General features: G+C 42.1%; 1 protein-coding gene across 6 annotated transcripts in view; it reads left to right on the forward strand.

The window, feature by feature from the left end:
* The first annotated feature begins 7,462 nt into the window (after positions 1-7,462).
* Atxn3 (ataxin 3) overlaps positions 7,463-25,380 on the forward strand; it is a 42,725-nt gene continuing 24,807 nt past the window's right edge. For 5 of the 6 annotated variants that reach the window (XM_029557957.1, XM_029557958.1, XM_008821726.3 and 2 more), the window contains exons 1-5: positions 7,463-7,548; positions 17,633-17,797; positions 18,012-18,056; positions 20,151-20,236; positions 21,070-21,136. In XM_029557957.1, coding sequence (XP_029413817.1) covers positions 7,525-7,548; positions 17,633-17,797; positions 18,012-18,056; positions 20,151-20,236; positions 21,070-21,136 — 387 coding nt within the window. In that variant the 5' untranslated portion in view covers positions 7,463-7,524. The remainder of the gene's footprint in view (positions 7,549-17,632; positions 17,798-18,011; positions 18,057-20,150; positions 20,237-21,069; positions 21,137-25,380) is intronic. The other variant, XM_029557959.1, reaches the window with a different exon arrangement.

Here is a 25,380-nt window from a genome sequence, read left to right on the forward strand (position 1 = left end):
TAGTCATTTAATTTTTAGATTTTGTGACATTATTAAATGTTTTTTAATTTCTCATTTGTTATTTTTCAAAACTTAGTTTTCAATAAATTCTGCTTTACTAAAAAATTTTGCTAAAATAGTATTGTTTGCATTATCAAAAGTTTTACACACATGAAAGTTTTAAAACAATATTCGGGCTGGAGAGATGACTCAGCAGTTAAGAACACTGACTCTTCTTGCAAAAGACCCGTGTTTGAATCCCCAGCACCCACATGGCAGCTAACAACTGTCTATAACTCCAGTTCCAGGGGATCCGACAGCATTGCACAACACAGGTGCACTTACCTACATGCCGGCAATACATGCATACACATAAAATAAAAATAATAAAATATTTTTAAAATTCTCCTTTTCTTGGCTCTGCATCCTATCAAGTCAATAGTAAACTGAGAAATAAGATTTTGTGAACAGAGTGCAGTGGTCTTTTGTTGTTTTTTTAGACAGAATCTCACTGTCTCAAACTGGAATTTAATATATTTAGACTAGGCTGGCCTCAGAGATGCCTGCCTCTTAGAGGTGTGTGCTACCAGGCCTTGCTTGCAGAGTAATTTTTATTACATGTGTGCATGCATGTGAAGGTCAGAGTACAGCCTGTGGGAGTGGTTCTCGCTACCACATGGGTTCCAGGGACTGAACTTAGGTGGTCAGACATGGTGGCAAGTGCCTTTATCCACTGAACCATCTCACCAGCCCAAGTGGAATGTAATTTTTATAACCATTATCATCTTATCTTCATCAAGTAAGTGTTAATTATATTCTGATGCCACACAGACCCAAAGAGATTATGCTTTTAATGTCTGTCTCTTATCCATGGCTGTCTTCTGTTTCAGATGAAACCTAAAAGATATTTATTTTATACCAGGTGTGATAGCTCACACCTGTAATCTTAGCACTAGGAAGGCAGAGACAGGAGGGTCTGCTGCAGGTTCGAGGTCAGACTAGTCTAACAGTGGCTTCTAGGCTAGGCAGACCTGTAGCAAGATTGACCCTGTCTCAGTAAAACTCCAAAACCAAACCAAAGGTGATGACTTGTCAGCACATTAATTGTGCATTATTAGCGGAATTCCCATGCATATAGTGTGCATTGATTATATCCACCCTTCTTCCACCCTCATTTCCCTCCACACACTGTACCATTCCTAGTAATCACAATTCTACCTTTTTATTTCGCTATTTCAGAGGCAGTTGTGTTTTGTATCTCTAATTATGCTTTCTTCTGTTTTGGCAGTCATGCTTCAGCTTGTACGTGACCACTGGGTTCATATACTTGTCCCTATGGGATTTGTCATTGGCTGTTATCTAGACAAAAGGAATGATGAAAAGCTAACTGCCTTCCGGAATAAGAGCATGCTGTTTAAAAGGTTAGTTCCCACCAGCTCTGGGGAGTGTTCATATCCTCTGTGCCAGTGACAAACATGAGAGGTGATTTGTCCACTCTGAGGCCTTAGATACAAGTGGTACTTGAGGTTTGTTTATTCAGTCCTAGGATGAGATTATATGACTACCTCTGGAATGTACACAGTCCAGTCTATGAACTGCCTATTTCAGATCTTTGAAGTTTCTCTTTTTTTTAAACCTTTTATTAATTTTTAAAATATATCAAATAATGGGTTTCATTATGACATTTTCTTACATGTATATAGTTGTACTTTGCTCTTACCCTCCTCTCATCCTCCCCCATCCCTCTACTCTCTGCTGGTCCCCGGCCTCTCCAAACAGATTCCTTTGTTTTCACATCACATATATTTAAATCTAGACTGTGCAGGGCTGAAGAGATGACTCAGTGGTTAAGAGCACTTGCTGCTGCTCTTGCAGAGGATCCAAGTTTAGTTCCCAGTACCCACATGGCAGTTCACAGTCACCTGTAACTCTACCTCCAGGGGAATCTGATACCCTCTTCTGGCCTATAAAGGAACTAGGCACATACCAAAGCTCTCATACACATAAAATAAAAACAGATCTTGCAGAGCATGGTGGCACATACCTTTAATCCCAGAAGAGACAGGTGGATCTCTGTGAGATCAAGGCCAACTGATCTACATAGAGTGTTCCAGGCCAGCTGTGGCTACAGGGAGACCCTATCTGTTAAAACAGCAACAAACCAGATCTTTAAATCTAGACTGTGCACATGGAAGCAAAATCCCTCATCCCTTTCTTTTTTCTCCTTCCCATTCCCTTGAGGACTTTGTCTTCTCCAGCCCCTTCTAGAAAGTTGCAGTTTTTAAAATGTAAGAGTATATTTTAGTCTAGAAACAAAACTTAAGGCAGCTGCCCAAAGCCTCCGTGTAGCTTTATTATATACTATCTTACTTAAGCCATGGTGTGGCTTTCACTGCCCAAGAGCTCTACCACACATAGTGACTGACGGGGAACAATTGGGACCTGTCCTATGACATAGCTGTCTTGTTAGGTGTGTCTAACAAGACCAGATATCTACCAGTAGGTATGCATCTATCTGGACTGGAAGAAGCTCAAGGGGTAAAAAAGACTGAGTAGCATCCATAGTCACTGTGCAAGTGTGGTTCACAAGTCAAGGATTTTAAGAATGATGAAATGAGCTGGGAAGGGTCTAGAAAACATCAAATGCATTCAAAAGAATACAGATACCATATAAATTAAGAAATTATAGAGTTCTTTAAACAGGAAAAGAGATACAGTAAAAATTTAACTTTGGGCCAGGCATCAAGGCACACACCTTTAATCCCAGCACTCAGGAAGCAGAGACAGGTGGATCTCTGAGTTTGAGGCAAACCTGGTCTACATAGTGAGTTCCAGGCCAGTAAGGGCTACATAGCGAGACCCTGTCTCCAAAAAAAATTGCTTAAAGAAGTGTAAAATTATGAGCAAATTGGGGGCTAGAGAGATGGCTCAGTGGTTAGGAGCACTGGCTGCTCTTATAGAGGACCTAGGTTCGGTTCCCAGCACTCACACAGCAGCTAACAACCCTGTGTAACTCCCGTTCCGCAGGATCCCATGCCCTCTTCTGACCTTTGCAGGCATTGCACACATGGGTGCCCTTAAATGCAGACAAAATAGTCAAACATAAAAATACATTTAAAAATGAAAATTATGAGAGAATAGAATGAATGAATACAGTGAATCTAATGTTAAACTTTTACATAAGTTGTTTTGATAGAACTTCTGGCCCTCTCAAAAGTTGTATTTACAGTTTTTCTTTTCTTTCTTTATTATACAGGGAACTAAGGCCCAATGAAGAAGTTACTTGGAAGTAAAGACTCACTAAATTACAGGATGTTCACCTTTTAAAAGTTATGGGAGAAATAAAAACATGCTTATTATTTAATTAGAAGAATTTAAAGTGTGATTCTTTTTATTGGAATAATAATTTATATACTTATGTCTTATTAAGGTAACTTTCAAGTGTCAGGCAGAGTCGACTTAAGAAATGAACTGCCTGGTGCACCCCCTTTGCCATACGTCCCTCCTTGGGCCTCCATCTCTGCTCTGTCAGGACCTTTGTGGACTCCTAAATCAACTCTCGTCAGACAGCCTCCTTATACAGCAGATGGTGATTAACTCAAACATGCAACTAGCCAGCATGCAGGGAGTAAGAGGCTGCAGAGTGCTTTTCCTTGAATAGGACACCTGTATCAAGCTTCTGCCTCCCAAGGTTCAGGGATTATTGCAGAAGAAGGGGTGGAAGGATTGTAAGAGCCAGAGGAGGAGGATGACCACAAGGAAACAGTTTTCCAGACAGCTGGTCAATTATTCATATGAACTCACAGCAACAGCATGCACAAATCCCCCGTAAGCTTGAGCCACACAAAACCCCAGCAAAGACATGGGGAAGTGGGTAAGAAATCCCAGCCCTATCTGAGGGATGACTGACAACCAATGGCTGCCAGGAAGGGGAGATTCCATGTCATTTAAGGGTGACACTTGGTAGGTTGACCAGGCTTCAGTGAATGAACCCATACTGAAGGACATTTGGAGACACAAACCTGACTCTACAGGCCTTAATATATATATATACATATACATATGCATAGATAAATATAAAAGTACAGAAAATTTGGTGGTGTGTCAATAAAGGGGGGGTTGCAGATTCAGGAGGAGATCTAAATGTGATCAAAATATATTTTATGAAAATTTGCAAAACTTCAATTTTTGAAGAAAGGAAAAAATGACCGTTGAGGCCAGGTGTGCATGCCTGTAGCACTTGGGAGGCAGAGACAGATGAATTACTGTAAATTCAAGGTCAGCCTGATTTACATAGCAGGTTCTAGGAAAGTAAAAATTATGACAATTGAGTACTTCCTTGTGTACATAGGTGTTCCATTTATATTAGCATTTAATTTTCCATTTCTCACTTTTGCACACGGTTCTACTGTTACATACACAGTTTTTTTCCCCAGATATATTTCAAACCAGGTATGCTGTGGTTTCAGAGTATTCCCTAGGAGTTCGTCTGTTCAAGCTTAATCTCTATTGTGGAGTAAAGAGAATGGAAATTTCTCTGGCTGTCATGTATGGAAGTGGGGCCTTTGGGAGGTGATTAGGATTAGACATGACACCAGGGATAGCATCTGTGACTGAATGACTGGTGGCTTTGTAAGAAGAGGAAGGGAGGTGTGCTCCATATCCCCTGCCATGAGATGCACCACCTCAGAACTCCGCCAACACCTTCAGAATCACGAGCCAAAATAAACCTCTTCACAGCTTTGCCTGGCCTCAGGTTTCTCCTTAATAGTAACACAGAGGAGACTAAGACAGTGCTTCAAGGGAACTTTATAAGGATGACACTCAGATTTTATTTGACAAAAATCATAGCTACAGAGATGGGGGGGGCTTGGATTTGGCAAAGATTTCCTAAATACAACACAAAGTATGAATGATTTTTGAAAGAGTAGCAAATTCTACTCAATCAAAATTTAACATTTGTCCCAATTCTCAGGAGGCAGAGGCAGGCAGATCTCTGTGAGTTTAAGGTGAACTGGGGCTACAAGGAAAACGTCTCAAAAAAAAAAATTTAGGCCGGGCATGGTTGCACATACCTTTGATCCCAGAGGCAGGCAGATCTCTGTGCATTCCAGCTCAGCTGGAGCCAGTCTGGTCTACATAGTGAGTTTCAGGTCAGCTGGGGCTATAAGGAGACCTGTCTCAAAAAAAAAAATTAAAATTTGGGGGTCAGGTATGATGGCCTATGCCTTTAGTCTTAGCACTCAGGAGGTAGAGGCAGGTGGATCTCTTGAATTCGAGGTCAGCCTGGACTAGAAAGTTCCAAAATAGCTGTTTGAAAGTTCCAAAATACACAGTGAGATGCTGTCTCAAAAAATAAAAAGATGCTCCTTTTAGGGCTGGAATACAGTTCAGTGGTAGAGCCTCTTCTGGGTATTTCATATAACTACACACATCTAAGATGTGACCTAGTGTGGGTGGATTCCTTGACAGGTTTTAAGTTCTTCTGTGCTGTAAAATATATCAGTGCTTCATTTTTTTTTTTTTTCTTATGGCCAAACATTCCTTGTTTACGGTGTTGTGTGACTTTCCTGGGGAGATGTGAACAAAAATGCTTATTCACTCCAGATAACTTAGCTGCCATGTGGGTGCTGTGAAATGAACCCAGGTCCTCTGCAACAGCAAGTTCTCTTAACTGCTGAGCCATCTCTCCAGCTCCTTGTTTTTTTGTTTTAAACAGGGTTTCCCTGTAGCCCCAGCTGACCTGGAACGTGCTATATAGACCAGGCTAGCCTGGATCTCACAGAAATCCACCTGCTTCTGCCTCTCAAGTGCTGAGATTAAAGGTTAAAGTCATGCACCACCATATTCAGCTATACTGTACCTTTTAACTGGCACTAATTTTTGTTGCCTCAAACGAAATAGTTTAACAGTTTCCAGTGTCTGGAATTTTAACATTTATAATATGAGGTGCCCCCTTCTGGTGCACATTTCCACACCCAGAAACACAGGTAAAATAAGTAACTCTTAAAAACAAAAACTTTATCTTCTCTTCCCAAGACTTTGTTCCTCCTGCAAAACGTTTCTGATTTGAGGGTCAGTCCTGCTACAGTTGTGCCTGCAGCAGACACCCAGAAGTTTGTCCTAAACTTCCCTCTCATTCTCTAGTCTCTCACTAAGCTCTGTTGAGTCTACCAGCTTCCTAATGCTCTCAAAACTGTCTCTCGATCCTCAGAATGACTACTCTGGTCCTGACCACCGTCAGCTCATCTCTCACAACATTCCTTCATGCACTCTTCATAGTAATTCTCTAAAATGAAAATCTGGCCATCCAGGACTCCTGTTTTAATATCTCAGACTGCTCCTTCCTTGCCTTTTTATTTGTCCTCGGGTCTCCCTATGTAACCCAGGCTGCAGGCTGGCATACCCCCAGCTGCCCTGCAACTCGGAATCCTCCTGCCTCTGCCTCCAGAGTGCAAGGATTACAAGTGTGCACCTTCGTGCCCAGCTTCCTTGCTGCTTTTAAATAAAGAACAATCTAAAATGGTTTCAATATGCAAGATCTGCAGCCATCCTCCCATCAACGTTCATCATGTCCTCCCCCTCACCTCACATTTTGCTGGACTTTTCACTTCCCTGCTGATGCCTCTTTAACCTCCAGAGCACCTACCCTAGTGACTGGATTTTAATCCTATCTGACAACTTTCTGTCCTTGGACACTGTGCTGTTCCTAACTTCATGTCTCAGTTTCCTCTTTTGTATAATAAGAATTATAACCGCAGCGACATCAAAGGTTGCTGCGGTTGCTGTATTAAATTAGTTATTATGGGGCTGGATCGCCCATGGCTCTGGGTTAAAAGCACTGGCTGCTCTTGCAGAGAACCCAGGTTCGATGCCCAGCACCCACATGGCAGCTAACAGCCATCTGTAATTCTATTTGTAGGGGAGCTGACGCCCTCTTCTGACCTCTGGGGGAATTGCACAACACAGGTGCACTTGCATACATACAGGCATTACACTCAATACACATAAAGTAAAAACATTTTTAAAAATTCGTTATATGCAAATCACTTAGAAAAGGGCTTATCGTCAGCCCTCCCTAAATTTTTGCTATCGTTTTGACCTAAATACTAGGTATTGGGAGAAAACCTTTTCTTGCATGAAATTTTCAGTGGAGAAGATGTTAATTACACACAAATAAGTAGAAAGTATCAAATGAGGCTGTAAAATTAAAAACACAAACAAAACGGCAAGGGATCCTCATCTAGAGCTCCAGAATCCGAAGTTGGGGAAGTTCCTCCCCGCCGCAGGCGGCGGCGCAGCAGCACCAAGTACGGGGTGGGGAACTCGCACTGGGAGGGAACCCCCGGCGGCCGAGTCACGTGGCCCGCACTCCCTCCCTCCCCCGCTATCGCCGGGTCCGCGTGCCACGTGACACGCGCCCGCGGACATGACTGGTCGGCGTGCGGCACGTGGCCCGGGGCTGGGTGGAGGGGTGGGGCCGGGGGCGGAGCTGTTGGAGGGGGCTCCTCCGCGCGGGGGGCCGTTGGCTCTGGACAAATAAACATGGAGTCCATCTTCCACGAGAAAGTGAGTGTAGGCGTTCGGTGGGGAGTGGTCCGCGGTTAGACGGCGGGCGTGGGGAGCGGCGGGGCCGCCTCAGGAGCGTCGGCCGGGGCCCAAGCGCCCCATCCGGCGGGGCGAGGGACAGCGGCCGCGCCCTCTGCTCGGCTCGGGAGCGTCCCCGTGCACCCGCTGCGTCTGGCCCGGGAGGGACCCCGGAGAAGACCAGGAGGGGACCTGGAGGGAACCAGGGCCGCGCGCGGGTGCCCCGGGGCTTCACCTCCTAGGGCAGCTTCCGCGCTACCCCCTCTCTTTGCCACACCTTTCGGGTTGCTGGGTCTCCCTCTCTGAGAGGATCCCGTCTGGCGGGTCACCTTTTCACACCTTTTGGACTGTTCCCAGCTCACCCACGCCCCCGGACTGCATGCACCCTGGCAGAATCCACTTTTCCTTAACTCAGTTCCATAATGGAATGTCCCATGCATTTCGATCTTGGAGGTCTACCCCACGTCCTTCTGCAAGAGGGTCGGTGGCTCTCCCTTCCGAGGGCCTGATGCTAAGGAAGTGAAGTAGGAAACCCTGGGCGCGTCGCAGCAGGGAAGTCGTCATAAGAGTTTTTGTTAGGGGATGTTGGATCTGGTTTGCTGTTCGCATCTTTCCGGATCAGGAGGCCAGCTTTGTTTTTAGGTATTAAGGGTAGATTGGCATCTATTTTGCTGTGATCTGCGAAGCCTGTTCCTCACCTTCATTAAGTGACTACATAGTGGCATCTTGAGAAACTGGTCTTTTTCTCACATACAATTATCAAGTCATTTGGGTGTGGGTGAAACCTTCCCCAAGACAACTTTGGCAGAGGATATCCTGTTTCATAATACTTTTAGGTTTGGTAAGGGTTGCTAGTGAGGCTATTGTGTAGTAGGGGTAAAGGGTTTTGTTCTGTGGAGTACTTGCAAATGAGCATTTATTCAAGCATTTTAAGAGTTCACACACCACAAATAAAAGACAAAAGTAACATCTAAATCTGAAGAAATTGTTAAAAGCAGTGCTTTTAAGAGGGCGTTTATGCTGGGAGTGGTGGCCCTCCCTTGCCTTTAATCCCAGTTTGGCAGGCAGATTTCTGAGAGTGAGGTCAGCCTGGCCTATGTAGACTTCTATACCAACTGGGGCTACAGGAAGACCCTGACTCAAAAGGAACAGACAAAAATCATTTCCCATTTGACAGCTATAACCAGTGAGGTGTTTTGTTTTGTTTTGATTTGTTTTGTTTTGAGAAGGTCTCTTGTAGACCAAGCTGGCTTCAGACCCTCCATCTTCCCCATCCTCCTGTCTCTGCCACTTAAAAAAAAATACATTAAAAATTATTTATTTATTTATTATTTATTTATTGGTCTTTTTGAGACAGGGTCTCCCTGTAGCCACAGCTGGCCTGAATTCACTGTGGAGACCAGACTGGCCTCGAGCTCCCGGAGATCTGCCTGCCACTGTTTCCCGAATGCTGAGATTAAAGGCATGTGCCACCACATCCAGTTTATGAAACATGGAAGACTTTTAACACCCTGTACACTGTTTCATGAAACTTGTACAATGCATTTGTTTTTTTTGTTTTACCTGGTCTTTGAAAGGGACAGGGTCTCTCTGTAGCCCCAGCTGGACTGGAACTCACTATGTAGACTAGGCCTTGATTTCACAGAGATCCAACCTGCCTCTGCATCCCAAGTACTGGGATTAAAGCCATGCACTACCACGCCCGGCCACAATGCATTTCTTTTTTAAATCATTACTATTTTTAAAAAATATATATATTTTATTATTTTTATTTTATGTGTATTCGTTTATTGCCTGCATGTAGGTAAGTGCACCTGTGTCGTACAATGTCTGCAGAGGTCAGAAGAGGCTGTTGGATCCCCTGGGACTGGAGTTAGGGACAGTTGTTAGCTGCTATGAGGGTGCTGGGATTCGAACCTGCTCTTCTGTAAGAACAACCAGTGTTCTTAACCGCTGAGCCATCTCTCCAGCCCCAAATCATTACTATTTTGTGTAATTGGGTGCACATGTCATGGTGTGTGTGGGGAGGTCAGAGGGCAACTTTAAGTCACTTCTCTCCATCCACCTTTGTATAGCTTGCAAGGAATGAACTCAAGTTATCAGGCTTGCACAGCAATCACCTTTACCATAACCGCTGAACTATCTCACAGGCACTTACACAATGCATTCTTTTTTTTATTTTATTTTTTTTATTTTTTTATTTTTGGTCTTTTTGAGACAGGGTCTCCCCATAGCCCCAGCTGGCCTGGAACTCACTATATAGACCTGGAACTCACAGAGATCCACTTGCCTTTGCCTCCTGAGTGCTGAAATTAAAAGCATCCACCACCAACACACAACTTATGTAGCAATTTTTTATGAGGAGGTTGCTATGGATTCTGTTGAAGGAGAGGGTGAGGAAGAAGGAAAATACTACTAATCTGTTCCTTTCAGCCCTGTAGCATGTCAGACTCCCAGAACTTCATTTCAACATTAGCAGGCATCAATGTTTGCTGATTAGGTTAGCTTCCCTGTGATCATGTCTCTTTTTTCCATGTGAACCTGTAAGGTTTTTCCCTGATGTATCAAAGTAAAAGCTTTAAGGAGAAAAAAAAAAAAGCCCCAAAACAATGCATTCTTAACATACTGATTGTTCCTCTTTTGGGCCTGTTTCAGTGAAGGTAGCTACTGAATCATTATATCCAAAGAAGGATGCTAACAATACAAAGGTACTTACTAGGGCTGAGGAGATGGCACAGTCAGTAAAACACTTGCTGTGTAAGCATGAGGACCTGAGTTCAGATCCCCAGCACTCACATAAAGCCAGGCATCCCCCAGCACTTGAGAAGGGGAATGGAGACAGGTGAATCCCAGGCAGTCTGGCTGAATTGGTGAGCCCTGAGCTCAGTGAAAGATTGTCTCAAAAAATAACGTTGAGAGCAACATGCATACACATATATACACAGAACACATAACACACAAAACAAAACCTCCTTACCTAAAAAATCAGTAATCAGCATGTGTATATACTTATAAATATTGAGAAGTACATTTACCTTTTGTGTGTATGTGTGTGCATGTTCATATGGAGGGAATGCACTTGTGTACATAGACATATGAAAGCCAGCGGACACCCTTGCTGTGTGCCCTATCATTACAAGTGTGCATCATTATGCTAGGCTTTTTCATGTGGGTTCTGCAGATTGAACTCAGGGCCTCATGCTTATAAGGTGAGCTCTTCACCACCTGAGGTATCTCTCCAGCCCTGAGTAGTATATTTATCTTTAGCATCAATTTATATAACCTTAGTCAATGAACACTTAATAAAGTGTAGCACATTTCAAGAGAATGTATCTGTGAATATAAATTATTATTCCTATAAGAGGACATTCTGGGAATGTTTGAGCATAAAATGCTCCTTTCCGAAGAACTCAATTTCCCTCCCTTTCACAGTGTACATTTAACTAAAGATCCAGAGAATCAGGGTGATTCTGAAAATGTCACGCAGATATGGATATCGACCTAGAGAAGACATTGCAGCCACTTCCTCTTGGAATTAATTTTACACTTAACATTTTGAGTATTTATTACTGTTAAAATATGAAAACAGTCGTCCACTGATAGACCTCCAGTTTGAAGTACTGGTATATGCCTGTATTTAATAATCTCAGCTACTCAGGAGGCTGAGGCAGGAGGTTCAACCAAATTCCAGGCCTAGGTAAGACCCTGTGTATGTTGAGGGAGTGGGGGAGCATCTAAGATGTATGTGGCTCTCTTTGTTTAAAGTACACAACTCTTCTGTAATTTTTGTTGTTGTTATGGGAGACAGGGTCTCACCATGTATCCCTGGCTGGCCTGGAACTTGCTAGGTAGACCAAACTGGCTTTGAACTCACAGGATTCACCTATTCCTACTTCCTGACTGCTGGTATTAAAGGTGTGTGCCACCATGCGTGGAGTGTATCAGTACTTTTAGTGTGATGTGAACTAGGAATGCTAACCACAAAAAGATTGAAAAGATGCTGAGGGTTGACTTTGTCGACATCTAGTATGCTTCTGTGATTGATGGCTCTTAGCCATCTTATGTGGTGCTTTTAGAAAAGCCAAATTTCCAAAGAATTGATTTGAGGAAATGATAGTAGCACAGACTTAACCTCTGCCTGGGTTTGCATTCCAGCTCTGCCACTTGCTGGGTAGGTTATTGCCTCTGTAGTGTAAGGATATAAAGCAGCTACTCAAAGTTACCTTTGCTTAGGTGCTGCCTGGCAGTCCATGTTACAGAAGCAGTAGCAGCTGCATTACACCGAGCCTTGTGTTTGCTAAACTCCTTGTGAAGTGCTAGAAGAGTGTTAGGAGTGTCCTCAGCAGAGCGCATGCTTAGTCTGGGCAAGGTTCTGATCTCCATCCCAAAACACAAGCCAAGGGACAGGAGTACTCTACATTAAAGAGATAGAAACAAGAAGACTTCTCAAATTGTGGCTGAGATTTGAGAGATCACTGTAGCTCTAAGCCATAGTCTTATCCAACCAAGAAGATTGAATGATGGGGTTGTACCTGATTTCTGTTGGCGTTAATAGTGTCTCCAGGGATTTGAAGTAGTTTCAGGTTGGGCCTGAATACAGGCAGTGATTTGGTTACATTGTGGTTTTATAAAATATCTTGGTAGAAGTGGAAGAGCAGTATGTTCATCCTCTGCGCCCAGCACAGTAAACTCTGGATCCAAACCTGTAGAAACCCAAAGTGAGTTTCTCTTCCAGTTGGGTGAAATTTTTTTAACTTTTTAATTTTTATCTTATTTATTATTTTTATTTTATGTATATGTGTGTATTGACTGCATGTGGGTAAGTGCACCTGTATCCCATGTTGTGCAGAGCTCTCGGAGGTCAGAAGAGGCTGTCAGATCCCCTGGGACTGGAGTTAGGGACAGTTGTTAGCTGCCATGTGGGTGCTGGGATTCGAACCCAAGTCTTCTGCAAGAACAACCAGTGTTAACTGCTGAACCATCTCTCCAGCCCCTGGGTGAAATTTTTTTGTTTTATTTATTATTTTTATATTTATGTGTATGAGTATATTGCTTGCATGTATGTAAGTATACCTGTGTCATGCAGTGCCTGTGGAAGTCAGAAGAGGGTGTCAGATTCCTCTGGAGCTGTAGTTACAGGCCGTCCTTAGCTGCCATGTGGGTGCTGGGAATTGAACTGGATCCTCTGCAAGAGCTCTTAGCCACTGAGCCATCTCTCCAGCTCATGAAATCTTTAAAAAAAAAATTTTATTGGGAGCTGGAGAGATGGATTAGCGGTTAACAGCACTGGCTACTCTTGCAGAGGACCCGGGTTTGGTTCCCAGCACCCACATGGCAGCTCACAGCCATCTATAACTCCAGTTTCACAGGATCTGAAGCCCTCTTCTGAGCTCTGGGCACTGCATGCACATGGTACACTAACATACGTGTAGGCAAAACATTCATACACATAAAATTAATTTTTTATTATATTTATTTATTGCTTATATATATGTGTATGTGTGTGCCATGGCATGTTTGTGGAGGTCAGAGGACAACTTTGCAGGAATTGGTTCTCTGTTTGTGGGTCCTGGGGATTGAACTCAGATCTACATATTTGAGGCAAGTGCCTTACCTGTTAAACCATCTTGCTGGCTCCCAACTTGAGTGAAATCTTGATTAGAAAGATGTAACAGGATAATTTGGGGCAACAATAAGACAGGAAAATGCATAATGTGAGATGGAGTCATTAAACTTCTTTAGGTCTAGCTAAAATTTGATCAGTCATGTGACAATGTGATTTTTTTTTAAATTAAGTTGAACAGTTTGTTCTTCCCCTCTGTTAATATTAGAAGCACAGAACTTTATATTTCCTTTGGCAATATAGTTTTGCTTGAACAAGATTTGATTTTAAGTGCTTATTTTTCATAGTAAAAGCTAATTTTTTTAGGAGCTGGGAATGTAGCTCAGCTGGCAGAGTGCTTGCCTTGCCTGCAGAAAGGCCTGGGTTTGATCCTCAATACCAAATAAACTGGGTGTGGTAGGGCACAGGCTTGTAATGTCAGCCCTGGGGTGTGGAGGTAAGAGAATCACCAGAGTTGAAAAGTTACCTTCCTCTGTGCAGTGCATGAGAACAGCCTGAGCTACATGAGAATTTGTCTCAAAACAAAACCTTATTTTTCTATAGCAAGAATGTTTCACCAGATTTTTGACTGTCACTATTTCTGTATATTAAGTACATACTTTTAGTGTTTATAAACCTCAAACTGAAGCATGTAGCCTAACAACAGGACAGAAGATTTTGATTCAGTTGTTCCTCAATCCAGTATCTGGTTACCGTGGTAGGTAGGTCTTCGTGTATGTGGTAGCTGTGCCTTAGCAAGCTTTTCTTGTCTTAATTTTTTTATTTAAAAGACTTACTTTTATTTCATGTGCATGAGTGTTTGCCTGCATTGTATGTATGTGTACCATGTGTGTACAATGCCTGCAGAGGCAGGAAGAAGGCATCAGATCCCCTGGAATTAGAGTTATAGCTGCCATGTGAGTGCTGAGAACTGAACCTGGTCCCCCTGAAAGAGCACCCAGCGCTTTAACCATTGAGCCATCTCTCCAGCCCCTCTTGAGTATAATGTGTAAGAACACACAAATGATGAGGATAAGAGTATATAGCAGGTGAACACGCAGCCCCTAATTGGGCCATAGACATTTCCTGCATCCTCTAAGCCTTCCTTTCTCCTTTCAGGAGCTACTTCTTTTACCAAGGAAATTCTAACATCATAGATTAGTTTTTGCTTTTTTTTTTTTTTTGGTCTTTTTGAGACAGGGTCTCCCTGTAGCCCCAGCTGTCCTGGAACTCACTATGGAGACCAGGCTGGCCTTGAACTCACAGAGATCCTCCTGCCTCTGCCTCCCAAGTGCTGGGATTAAAGGCGTGCACCACCATACCCGCACATTTTTGCTTATTTTTAAGCCTTTCTAAGGAAATCACAGCATATACTTTAAATTTCATTTATTATTGTCTCTGTTGATCTGTGTGGGTGAGCACATATCTCTGTATATGTGTGGAGGTCAGAGGACAAGTTTGTGGAGTTGATTCTCTCCACCTTTATGTGGCTTCTGGGAACTGAACTCGGGATACTAGGCCTGTACCACAAGCACCTTTACGTTGTAAGCTACAGCTACCTGGCTTGTTTCAGTTGTGTACGTACATACACCCCCTTATTTTGTTGTTGTGGTGGTGGTGGTAAGGATCAAATCCAGGGCCTTACACATGGTAGATAAGTACTCTACCACTGAACTACACCCTACCTCAGCCCTGCTGTAAATTCTTTTGAGTATGTTTTGTGGGGTTTTTTTGTAGTATTTGAGAGATTAATCCATATTGTTGCATATATAGTTAATTTTCTTCTGTTTGTTCTTTCATTCTTTCTTTTTTTTTTTTTTGAGACAGGTTCTTACTGTGTAGCCCTGGCTGGCCTCTGATTTACAGAGATCCACCTGATTCTTGCCTCCTGAGTGCTGGGATTAAAGGTGTGTGCCACTATACCCAGCTTTATTTTCATTCTTTTTGTTTTTAGAAACATTTTATTATCTGGGCATGGTGGCCCAGCAGAGGGAGGTGGATCTCTTTGAGTTCAAGGCCAGCCTGGTCTACATAGTGAGTTCCAGGCTGACTTGGGTTACAGGGAGACCCTGTCTCAAAAAAAGTTTATTTTCATTATTTTTTATTTTATTTTATGTGTATGAGTATATGGTCTGCATGCATGTAAATGAACTCATGTCATGCAATGCTTCAGCGGTCAGAAGAGGGTGTCAGATCTGGAACTGGAGTTATGAACAGTTGAAAGCCACCCTGTGGGTACTAGGAACAAAACCAGGGTCCTGCAAGAACAGCCAGTGCTCAACTGCTAAACCATCTCTCCAGCCTTTCATTTTCATTCTTATATAGTATTCTTTTGTAAATACAATTCTGTTTGGGTGCTTTGCAGTTTGGGAACCATTAAAAATTGTGCTTTTATGAACACCTCCATACATGTCCTTGATAAACATGTTTGTGGTATGTACCCAAGCAGTGGACTACTAATCATAGGATATGAGTATGCGGTTTTGGTGGATACTCTGAAAAGTTTTACTAATTTATACTGTGTACCATGTAACAATTCTTGTAACTCTAAACCTCCCACCATTGTAGCCATTCTGGAGCCTGTGCAGTAGTAATGCAGTGTGGGTTTTTTTCTTTTTTCACAAACACTTTAAAGTTGTGTGTGTGTGTGTGTGTGTGTGTGTGTGTGTGTGCGTGCATGTACCAAGGTGCATATGTGGAGGTTAGGGGACAGCCCTTGGGAGTCAGATTTCATCTACAGTAATATCTGGAGATCAAATTTAGGTTGCCAGATTTGCACAGCAAGAGCCCTTACCTGCTGAGCCATCTTGCTGGCCTCACATTTTGGTTTTGATAGACATTTCCCTGGGACCTAATGATGCTGAGCACCTTTTTGTGTATTTTTAACCACTTGACTGTCCTCTTGTGAAATGTTCCCTTTCCTTTTTTTCAGTAGGCTATCAGCAAAACAGCACTGTGTCTTCTTCACAGTTGATTCTACCAGTAGATGTGTAGTAGATGGAAAAAGAGAGACAAAGAGTTCTGTCACCATGTGGCTGTGACTTGAGGGATAATTACCCCTACCTTCAATCCAGCCTGGGCAACATTTCCTTGGTAAACTATGAAGATAAACTTGTTGTAGCCCTGTCTCAAACTCAAGCTGTCTGTACACTGCCTTTCTATTCTGTGACGCGTACATGCACCCTGTACCTACTTTGGCAATGACATTTTGTTCCTAGAACATTGATTCATCGGGGGAAAAATATGTCTTGCAAGGTAGTGCTCTTGGGGCCACCATATGCCATGTACATAGCTCAGAGCATGTGACATGATGTCAGGCAGATTGAGTTGTAGAGACCTTTATTGGGGAGAGAGAATTTAGAGAGCCAAGGTTAGCAGAAGGAGGTGATCTTCTGTCTGCCCTTGCCTCCCAGAGAGGCAGACCTCAGGTCTGTGTTCACGGGGAGCAGTCTCAGCTATCCATGAGTCTCCCTCCTTTCCCTCCAGCTGGGGAAAAGGATACCGTTGGGACCAGGAGAATGACAGGCAAGCTGTTCAGTGCCAGGCAGTCTGGATTTGGAGTGAGAGTGCCAGTTGAAGTGAAAGCCAGCTGACTAGCACCAGAAGCCCCCAGGCCCATGGGAAGTTGTACTCACCCCCCCATGAGGAGAAGGAGCCAATGGTCCCATGGGGTTGCTGAACTTGGGTACAGCTCCTCTTCCTGGCCTACTCTCCCCCACCCCCGCCCTGGCTGTCATCATTTTGAGACAGTTTTCACTGCACACTACGTGATCTGATAGTCTGCAAAGTTCACTGAAGAGAACCTCAGCTCCAGAGCTGTGAGTCTTTACATGAGACAGAGTTGTTCCCACTTGTCCCGTACCAGTTCTTGAAAATTGAAATTCCAGGGACTGGCTTTTAAGATCAAATAGTGATTATCTTGTTAGAAAAAATAAATATTCTAGGTATTAACACCCTTTTTCTGCAATACTAATTTGCCATGGATATCCAAAGATAAATTTATTTTGGGTACTAAAAAAAATTACAAAGGTTGACCAGGCATGGTGGCGCACGCCTTTAATCCCAGCACTTGGGAGGCAGAGGCAGGCCGCTCTTTGTGAGTTCAAGGCCAGCCTGGTCTCCATAGTGAGTTCCAGGACAGCTGGGGCTACAGGGAGACCCTGTCTCAAAAAGACCAAAAAAATAATAATAATTTTATAAAGGTTAAATGTTAGTCTTATAAGATTTGGTAAATTTGATAGGTGAAGTTGTACTGTAAATCATTCTTAGTTTCTGACCATATAGCTAAATAACTATAAAATAAACATTGACAAATGAAAACACATGTACCTGTGAAATCAGGTTTGCCTAAGGCTTAAAAGATTTGTTTTGACATTATGAGAAAATTAATGATTACATTGTCTGAAGACGCTATACAGATCTGCTTAATAAGTTGCATTTAATTTATTCTTTTGGAAACACTAGCAAGAAGGCTCACTTTGTGCTCAGCATTGCCTGAACAATCTCTTGCAAGGAGAGTATTTCAGCCCTGTGGAATTATCTTCCATTGCACACCAGCTAGATGAGGAGGAAAGAATGCGGATGGCAGAAGGAGGAGTGACTAGCGAAGACTACCGCACATTTCTGCAGGTATGACTGCAAACTCACTCGTCTTGAAATGCGGGATCTCTGAAGATGCTGAGCCATTCTTCCCATAGGAATCTGACTTGTTCTTTACAGCTCTGCCCTTGACTTTGTAGGTGGGAATGTACAGCATGTTCTTTTAATTGTGCACTCTAATGAATGTTTTTACCCTTTTCTCCTCCCTTCCCTCCTGCTACTTACTACCCATCAAAATGAACAGCAGCCTTCTGGAAATATGGATGACAGTGGCTTTTTCTCTATTCAAGTAAGTAGTCAGAAGTGTGTTCACAGTGCTTTCTCATGTCCCAGGCACTTGTGCTTAAACTCACTTTATGGTTGATGTGACATATCTTTTCACAGCTTTTTATGTAGAGAAGAAACTTTGAGGAGTCCTTCTGTAGATTGTGTCTACAGAGGTTAAGACTGTACTCTCACCAGAATACTAGGTTTTGTATAGATGAATATTAGGATAGTAGACTCTTCATTTTAGAATAGAGGAGGGAGGGGATGGATGGATGGATGGATGGATGCATGGATGGATGGATGGATGGATGGATGGTTGAAATGGGGTCTTCACTGTGTAGTCTTGGCCAGCCTGAAACTCACTATGTAGACCATGCTGGCCTTGGACTTGTGATCATCTTCTTACCTCTGCCTCCAAAGTGCTAGGATTATAGGTGTGTACCACTATGCCTAGTTTAGAATAGGACTTAAAAAGTTACTTCCTGGGGCTGGAGAGATGGCTCAGCAGTTGGGGACACTTTCTGTTCTTCCAGGGGACCTAGGTTTGATTCCTAGCACCCACATGATAGCTAACAACCATCTGTGACTCCAGTTCCAGAGGATCCAGCACCTTCTTCTAGCCTTTGTGGGCATTACGCACACATGGTGTGCATACATGCAGGCAAAACACTCATACACATAAAAAAAATTTTTTTAATTACTTCCTAAAAGAGATATTTTAATTTATATGTAGATGCCAATAACTTTAATTCTAATAAACTACAATGCTTCAAACTTATTATCTCTGGTAAATTTGAGAAGTTGCAGTGTCTTATAGCATTCTGCTTAAATCAACCTAAAAGATTGGTCTATTTTATAATTTATAGTCTTTGAAAGGTGGTGTTGGGATTGACCCCAAGTGTGATGGACTCGAATTCTACCACTGAGCCACACCAAAGCCTTCGACTCCTTTTTAATTCTGTGGTTATTTCATCTGGGGATGAAATATAAGGTCTGTCACGAGACAAGTTTTCTACCACAGTTTAGAAAATCCCTAGCCTGTGCCCATTTATTTATATGTGTGCTTTTAGTTTTGTTTTGTTGAGACAGCCTCACTTTGTAGTCTACCTAGCCTTAATCTCTTGGCAGTCCTGTTTTGTAGTCCTGAAATATATGCACTTGTGGGGCTCTTTTATCTATGGATCTTTTATTCTAATGCTGTGAGGGTTATCCAAGCTCATTCAGAATCTCTCTCTCTGATCTATTTCTGCAAGCATCTCTATTTCCATTCTTTCTGCACTACCCTCCTAGACTTTCTCATTCACCAGCATTTTCACCCAATGCTTCTCTATCACCATGAGGGCCTTATAACTGAACTGAGAACACAGGTCAGAGTTAGCCCAGCTTTTGCCATCTCCTTTTTGTGTGGCACTTTGCTTGATACCAGCTCACATTTGCCCCTTCCTTACATGCATAAGATTTTATTTTATTATTAATTATGTGTGTCTATGCAAATGAGTGCCTATGAAGGCCAGTGGAGGGATCCCCTGAACCTGGAGTTACAGACAGCTGTGAGCTGCCCAATATGGGTTCTGAAGACTGGACTTGGGTCCTCTGCAAGAGCAGTGTGTGCTTTTGATCGCTGAGCTATCTCTCCAGCCCCCAAACCTTCTTTGTAAATCCCCAGGGAGCTAGGCCTCTGTTCACTGACATTGCAGGTAGTGCGTGGAGTGCAGTGGTTTTAGGAAAAGCACCCACAGGATGGAATATACATCTGAGTACTTGACACAGCATCATCTCTGAATTATGTGGTTTCTGAAATCTCTCAGAAACCTAATGTGAAAAGTACTCTTTTAAAATATACATGTGCTGGGTATAGTAGTGCATGCCTTTAATCCTAGCACTCAAAAGCCAGAGGTAGGGCTGGTCTCTGTGAGATCCAAGCTAGCTGGGGCTACCTCATGTACATTATTTATAGGTTTAGTGATGTATCCATGGAGACAGGATTTTTAAAAAAACATATCTTCAGAATTTGTATATGAAGTGCAAATTGCTTACACAATTAATGTGACTGTACTACTAAAATTTGAATTTGAATGGTTTAGCTCATAAAAGTTGCTGTTTTTTCTTTGAACAGGTTATAAGCAATGCCTTGAAAGTTTGGGGTTTAGAACTAATCCTCTTCAACAGTCCAGAGTACCAGAGGCTTGGGATTGAGCCGATGTAAGATTTTTTTCCTGTATTTATTTATCTAAATTAGATTTTTTTGGCGGGGAGGGGTGTCTTTTTTGAGATAGGATCTCCCTGTAGCCCCAATTGTCCTGGAACTCACTAGGTAGACCAGGCTGGCCTCAGACTCATAGAGATCTGCCTACCTCTGCCTCCCAAATGCTAGGACTAAAGGCGTGTACCACCACACCCGGCCTAAATTAGATTTTTTTTTTTTTCTAAATTAGATTTTTTTTTAAGCTATCATTTCTGGGGCTGGAGAGATAGCTCAGCGGTTAAGAGCACTGACTGCTTTTGCAGAGGACCTGGGTTCGATTCCCAGCATCCACATGGCGACTACGAAACGTCCTTAACTCCAGTTCCAGGGGAATCCGAAGCCCTCTTCTGACCTCCGTGGCATTGCACGACATGGGTGCAACTCACATACATGCAGGCAATACACTTGTACACATAAAATAAAAATAATAAAAAATTTTTTTAAAAAGCCATCATTTGTGAATAAGGGAAAACACATTATAAATATCTTTGCTTTGATGTTGCATTTGATTCCCTTGGGTGCCTGTCCCTCTTTCTTTTTGGTGCCCTTGAGCAGCTGCCCTCCGAGTAGTGTCAGTGGTGGCACAGCTGGCCTTCCGTGGTATGAGAACTTTCAGGCATGACTAGCTGCTATGGAAAAGTGCATACAGTTGTGTGATTTTTTTTTTTTAAATCAATACTTAAATGTAAATATATCTAAATGATAGCAAATTCTGTATAATACTTGCTAGTATACAAAATAAATGAACTCATAATAGTCCTACTTAACAGTACTATTTTTTCTTTTCTAGAAATGAAAGATCATTTATATGCAATTATAAAGAACACTGGTTTACTGTTAGGAAATTAGGAAAACAGGTAATAATTCTTTTTTCTTGTCTTTTATCACACTCTATACCCATTTGGTGCCTTTAGAATGAAACCCAGGGCCTTGTACCTGTTGACCAGAACTCTACCTCAGCCTGTATTCAATCCAGACAGATAGAAATTTGCCATCTTAAGAGAAAATTGTCAGTTTCTTTTCAGATTTTTAAATAAAAGACAGATGGTTTAGTGCTTAGAGCACTTGTTGCTCTTCTAGAGGACCCGAGTTCAGTTCCTAGCCCCCATGTCAGACAGCTTACAACCACCTGTAACTCCAGTTCAGGGGATCTTATATCCTCTTCTGGGGTCCACAGGCACCTGCATGCTTGTGACATATACTCATAGGCACACATATACATATATATAAAAATAAATCTTAAGAAAAATTAAAAATAACCGTATATAATTGTATCATAATAAAAGTTATGTATTAAAAACAATGTAAATATGGTTAAGTATGTTTTTATGTGACAAATATGTTCTGTTGGTTATAGATTATTTGTATTTAGCATAGTATGAAACAAAGCCAAAACCATGTTAGGGATATATAAGAACATTCAATTGTGTAGGCATGTTGGACATCTTTAATGCCAGCACTTGGGAGGTGGAGGCAGGCAGACCTCTATGAATTATAAGCCAGTCTGGCCTACAAGCCAGTTCAAAGCCAGCCAGGACTGCAGAGTGAGACTACTGTCTCAAACAAACAACAAAAACTGGTGAACAATGAAACAACAAAAATCATTCAACTTTTGGCTTTAGTGTAACAAAATTATTCACATGATTCCAAAATGTCAGCAAGCTATACATCTATATAAAATCATTGTTGAGCAAGCTTTTAAAAGAAACAATCATCTAAAGACCTTTTTATTAGAATTTTAAAACTTTGTTAAAGGGTTATGAAAAACCAGTTTATACAATACAAATGACCAAACTATTACTACATGAACAACATGAATAAGTCTCAGAAAAATCGGAGCTAAGCTATAATTACAGAAAGTAGATTGGCATGTGCTTGTGTGGGGATGAGGAGGGGGAGGAGGAATGAGAGCGACTCCACAGGGCACGGAGACCTGATTCTGAATGCATCCACCGTCTTGGTTATGTTGACTATTTTATGTGTGTATATAAATCTTTTCAAAAATACAGATTGTTAAACTTTTCAGATTGTACTTTATTTTTTATATATTTTATTATTTTTATTTTATGTGTATGCGTGTATTGCCTGCATGTAGGTTAGTGCACCCATGTCGTGCAATGCTCGCGGAAGCCAGAAGCAGCTGTCGGATCCCCTGGAACTGGAGTTATGGACAGTTGGTAGCTTCCATGTGGGTCTTCTGCAAGAAGAGTCAGTGTTCTTAACAGCTGAGCCATCTCTCCAGCCCCTCAGATTGTACTTTAAATGTGTGCAATTTTCAGTGGCTCATGCCTATGATCTTAGCACTTGGGAGACTGAGGCAGGAAGGTCTTGAGTTGAGGCCATCCTAGGGTATATAATGAGCGAAAGTGAGGGAAGAAGGTTTATTTATTGCATGTCAGTTTTAACTCAGTAAAGTTTTTAAAATAAAAAGCAAAAAATGAAAGGCAAGAAAGCACATTGAGTAAAATCAGTAAAAGATCATTTGAAAAACAAGCCCTACCGTTAATTTTTACTTCGGGCACCTAGAAGTAGCCTAATCTTAAATGGTTGCTTGGGGACTGAGGCCACTGGCAGAGAGTGTGCTTATACCAAGTACAAGGTCCTACATTCAGTCCCCTACACCTAAAAGGAAAAGAAAAAGAAATCTTTAGGTCTTTTGGAAGATGCTGAAAGCAAGTAAGATGTTATGTGGCTTAGAGACCCACCCAGATGGGACCCAGCAAAGCCAAGACCACGGTGAACCTCTGTGGGTTTCATCTGTGCCTTCAGAAAATTATGACTGTTATTTTTCTGTATAAAGTAATTGCTGGATTTTTAAGGCCTGAAAGCTTTAATTTCATGAGATCCTTTGTATTGATTTATAGGGAAACATGATTTCGAGCCTTTTAAATAACAGCTCTTTTTTGAATTTCACATCTTGAGCTAGTTATCTTTGACAGATACAGAAGACAGCTCATTTTGGTTTTTAGTCTTTGTTTTGATTTATATTCTTGCTTAAAGCTTCATTTTTAGCCAGGCATGGTAGCTCCTACTTTTAATCCCTATACTTGGGAGGCAGAGACAGCCTGAATTCAAGGCCAGCCTGGCCTATATAGCAAATTCCAGGCCAGACCAACTGGGGCTCCATAATGAGACGCTGTCTCAAAATTTAACAAAACAAGAGAGTTTGCAGTAGTCTTCTGTTAGTGGTTTCTGTGTTAAAGAAATGACTGGAGAAAGTATCATGACCAGGATCAAAACCCAGGATGAGTAGTTGTTCATGGGATCAGCCATGGCTTTGGAGGCCTTTGAAATCTTTTTGTCAGGACACTTGTGAGGTTGTGACTAAATGTTTTTAATTGGTAGGTTAATGATCTTTACAAAATCAGGTGGTGATAATAAATCATCCTCCCAGAATGTCTTGAGTTTCTCAAATTGGAGTCTTTTAAAATTTTATTTTATTTTATATTTTATTTTATTTATTTTATTTTGCTCTTTTTGAGACAGGGTCTCCCAGTAGTCCCAGCTGGCCTGGAACTCACTATGTAGACCAGGCTGGCCTCTGCCTCCCAAATGCTGGGATTAAAGGCGTGCACTACCACACCTGGCTAAAATTTTATTTTTATTTTATGCGTATGAGTGTTTTGCCTGCATGTATATAAGTATACCCATGTTGTGCAGTGCCTTCGGAGGTCAGAAGAAGGCGTCAGATCCCCTGGAACTGGAATTAGGATGGTTGTTAACCACCGTGTGGGTGTTGGGATTCGAACCCGGCTCCTCTGCAAGAGCAACAAGGGCTCTTAACTGCTGAGCCATCTTTCCAGCCCCTCAAATTGAAGTCTTTTGACTAAAGTTATCAGTAATGGTAAAACATTGTGTAGTCATTTTTTTCTTGTGTCAGTATGATATAAATAGGTGCGTTGGTTTGGTAGTTTGAAACTTAACTGTAGCTGTCAGTAAAGGCGTTTTATGATGTTATCAGTTTCTCTTCTTTTAGAGGGAACTAAAATTTAGGCCATTATTTTTAGAAACTTTTAGGGGTTTTTATTATTTTTTGTTGTTTTAATTTTTGAGAAAAGTTTCAATATATAGCCCTGGCTAGCCTGGAACTCTATAGACCAGGATGGAATCTTAACTCACAAAGATCCACCTGGCTCTGCCTTTCAAGTGTTGGGATTAGAGGTGTGTGCCATCATACACAGCCTAGAAACTTTTTTGAGGCAGGGTTTCTCTGTAGCCTCAACTGGCCTAGAATTCACTATGTAGACCAGGCTGGCCTTGAACTCCCAGAGCTCTGCCTGCCTCTACCTCCAGAGTGCTGGGATTAAAGGTGCATGCTACCATGCCCGGCTTGCTTATTTATTTATTTATTTATTTAATTTATTTATTTTTTTCTGTCTTTGTGAGACAGGGTCTCCCTGTAGTCCCAGCTGAACTGAACTCACTATGTAGACCAGGCTGGCCTTGAACTCAGAGATCCGCCTGCCTTAGCCTCCCAAGTGCTGGGACTAAAGGCGTGCGCCACCACGCCCAGGTGCCTGCCTGCCTTCCTTCCTTCCTTCCTTCCTTCCTTATTTTATTTTATTATATTATATTTTATTTTATTTTATTTTATTTTTTTGTTTTTGGTCTTTTTGAGACAGGGTCTCCCTGTGGCCCCAGCTGTCCTGGAACTCACTGTGTAGACCAGGCTGGCCTTAAACTCACAGAGATCCACCTGCCTCTGCCTCCCAAGTGCTGGGATTAAAGGTGTGTGCCACCATGCCTGCTTATTTATTTTTAAAATCACATTATTTAGTACTTTAAAAAAAAATCCTATATGGGGGCCTAGAGAGCTGCCTTAGCGGTTAAGAGCACTGACTGCTCTTGTAGAGGACCTGGGTTTGAGTCCCAGCACCCACATGGTGGCTCCGAACCATCGTTAACTCCAGTTCCAGGGGAATCCGAAGCCCTCTTCTGACCTTCGTGGCACTACACAACACCGGTGCACCCACATACATGCAGGCAATACACTCAGACACATAAAATAACAAAAATCACGGCAGAAATTAATGAAATTGAAACAAAGAAAACAATACAAAGAATCAACAATTCCAAGAGCTGGTTCTTTGAAAAGATAGCC

The sequence above is a fragment of the Nannospalax galili genome, unplaced genomic scaffold (assembly GCF_000622305.1).
Source record: "Nannospalax galili isolate Female #2095 unplaced genomic scaffold, S.galili_v1.0 scaffold107, whole genome shotgun sequence".
In the NCBI taxonomy this organism is placed as follows: domain Eukaryota; kingdom Metazoa; phylum Chordata; class Mammalia; order Rodentia; family Spalacidae; genus Nannospalax; species Nannospalax galili.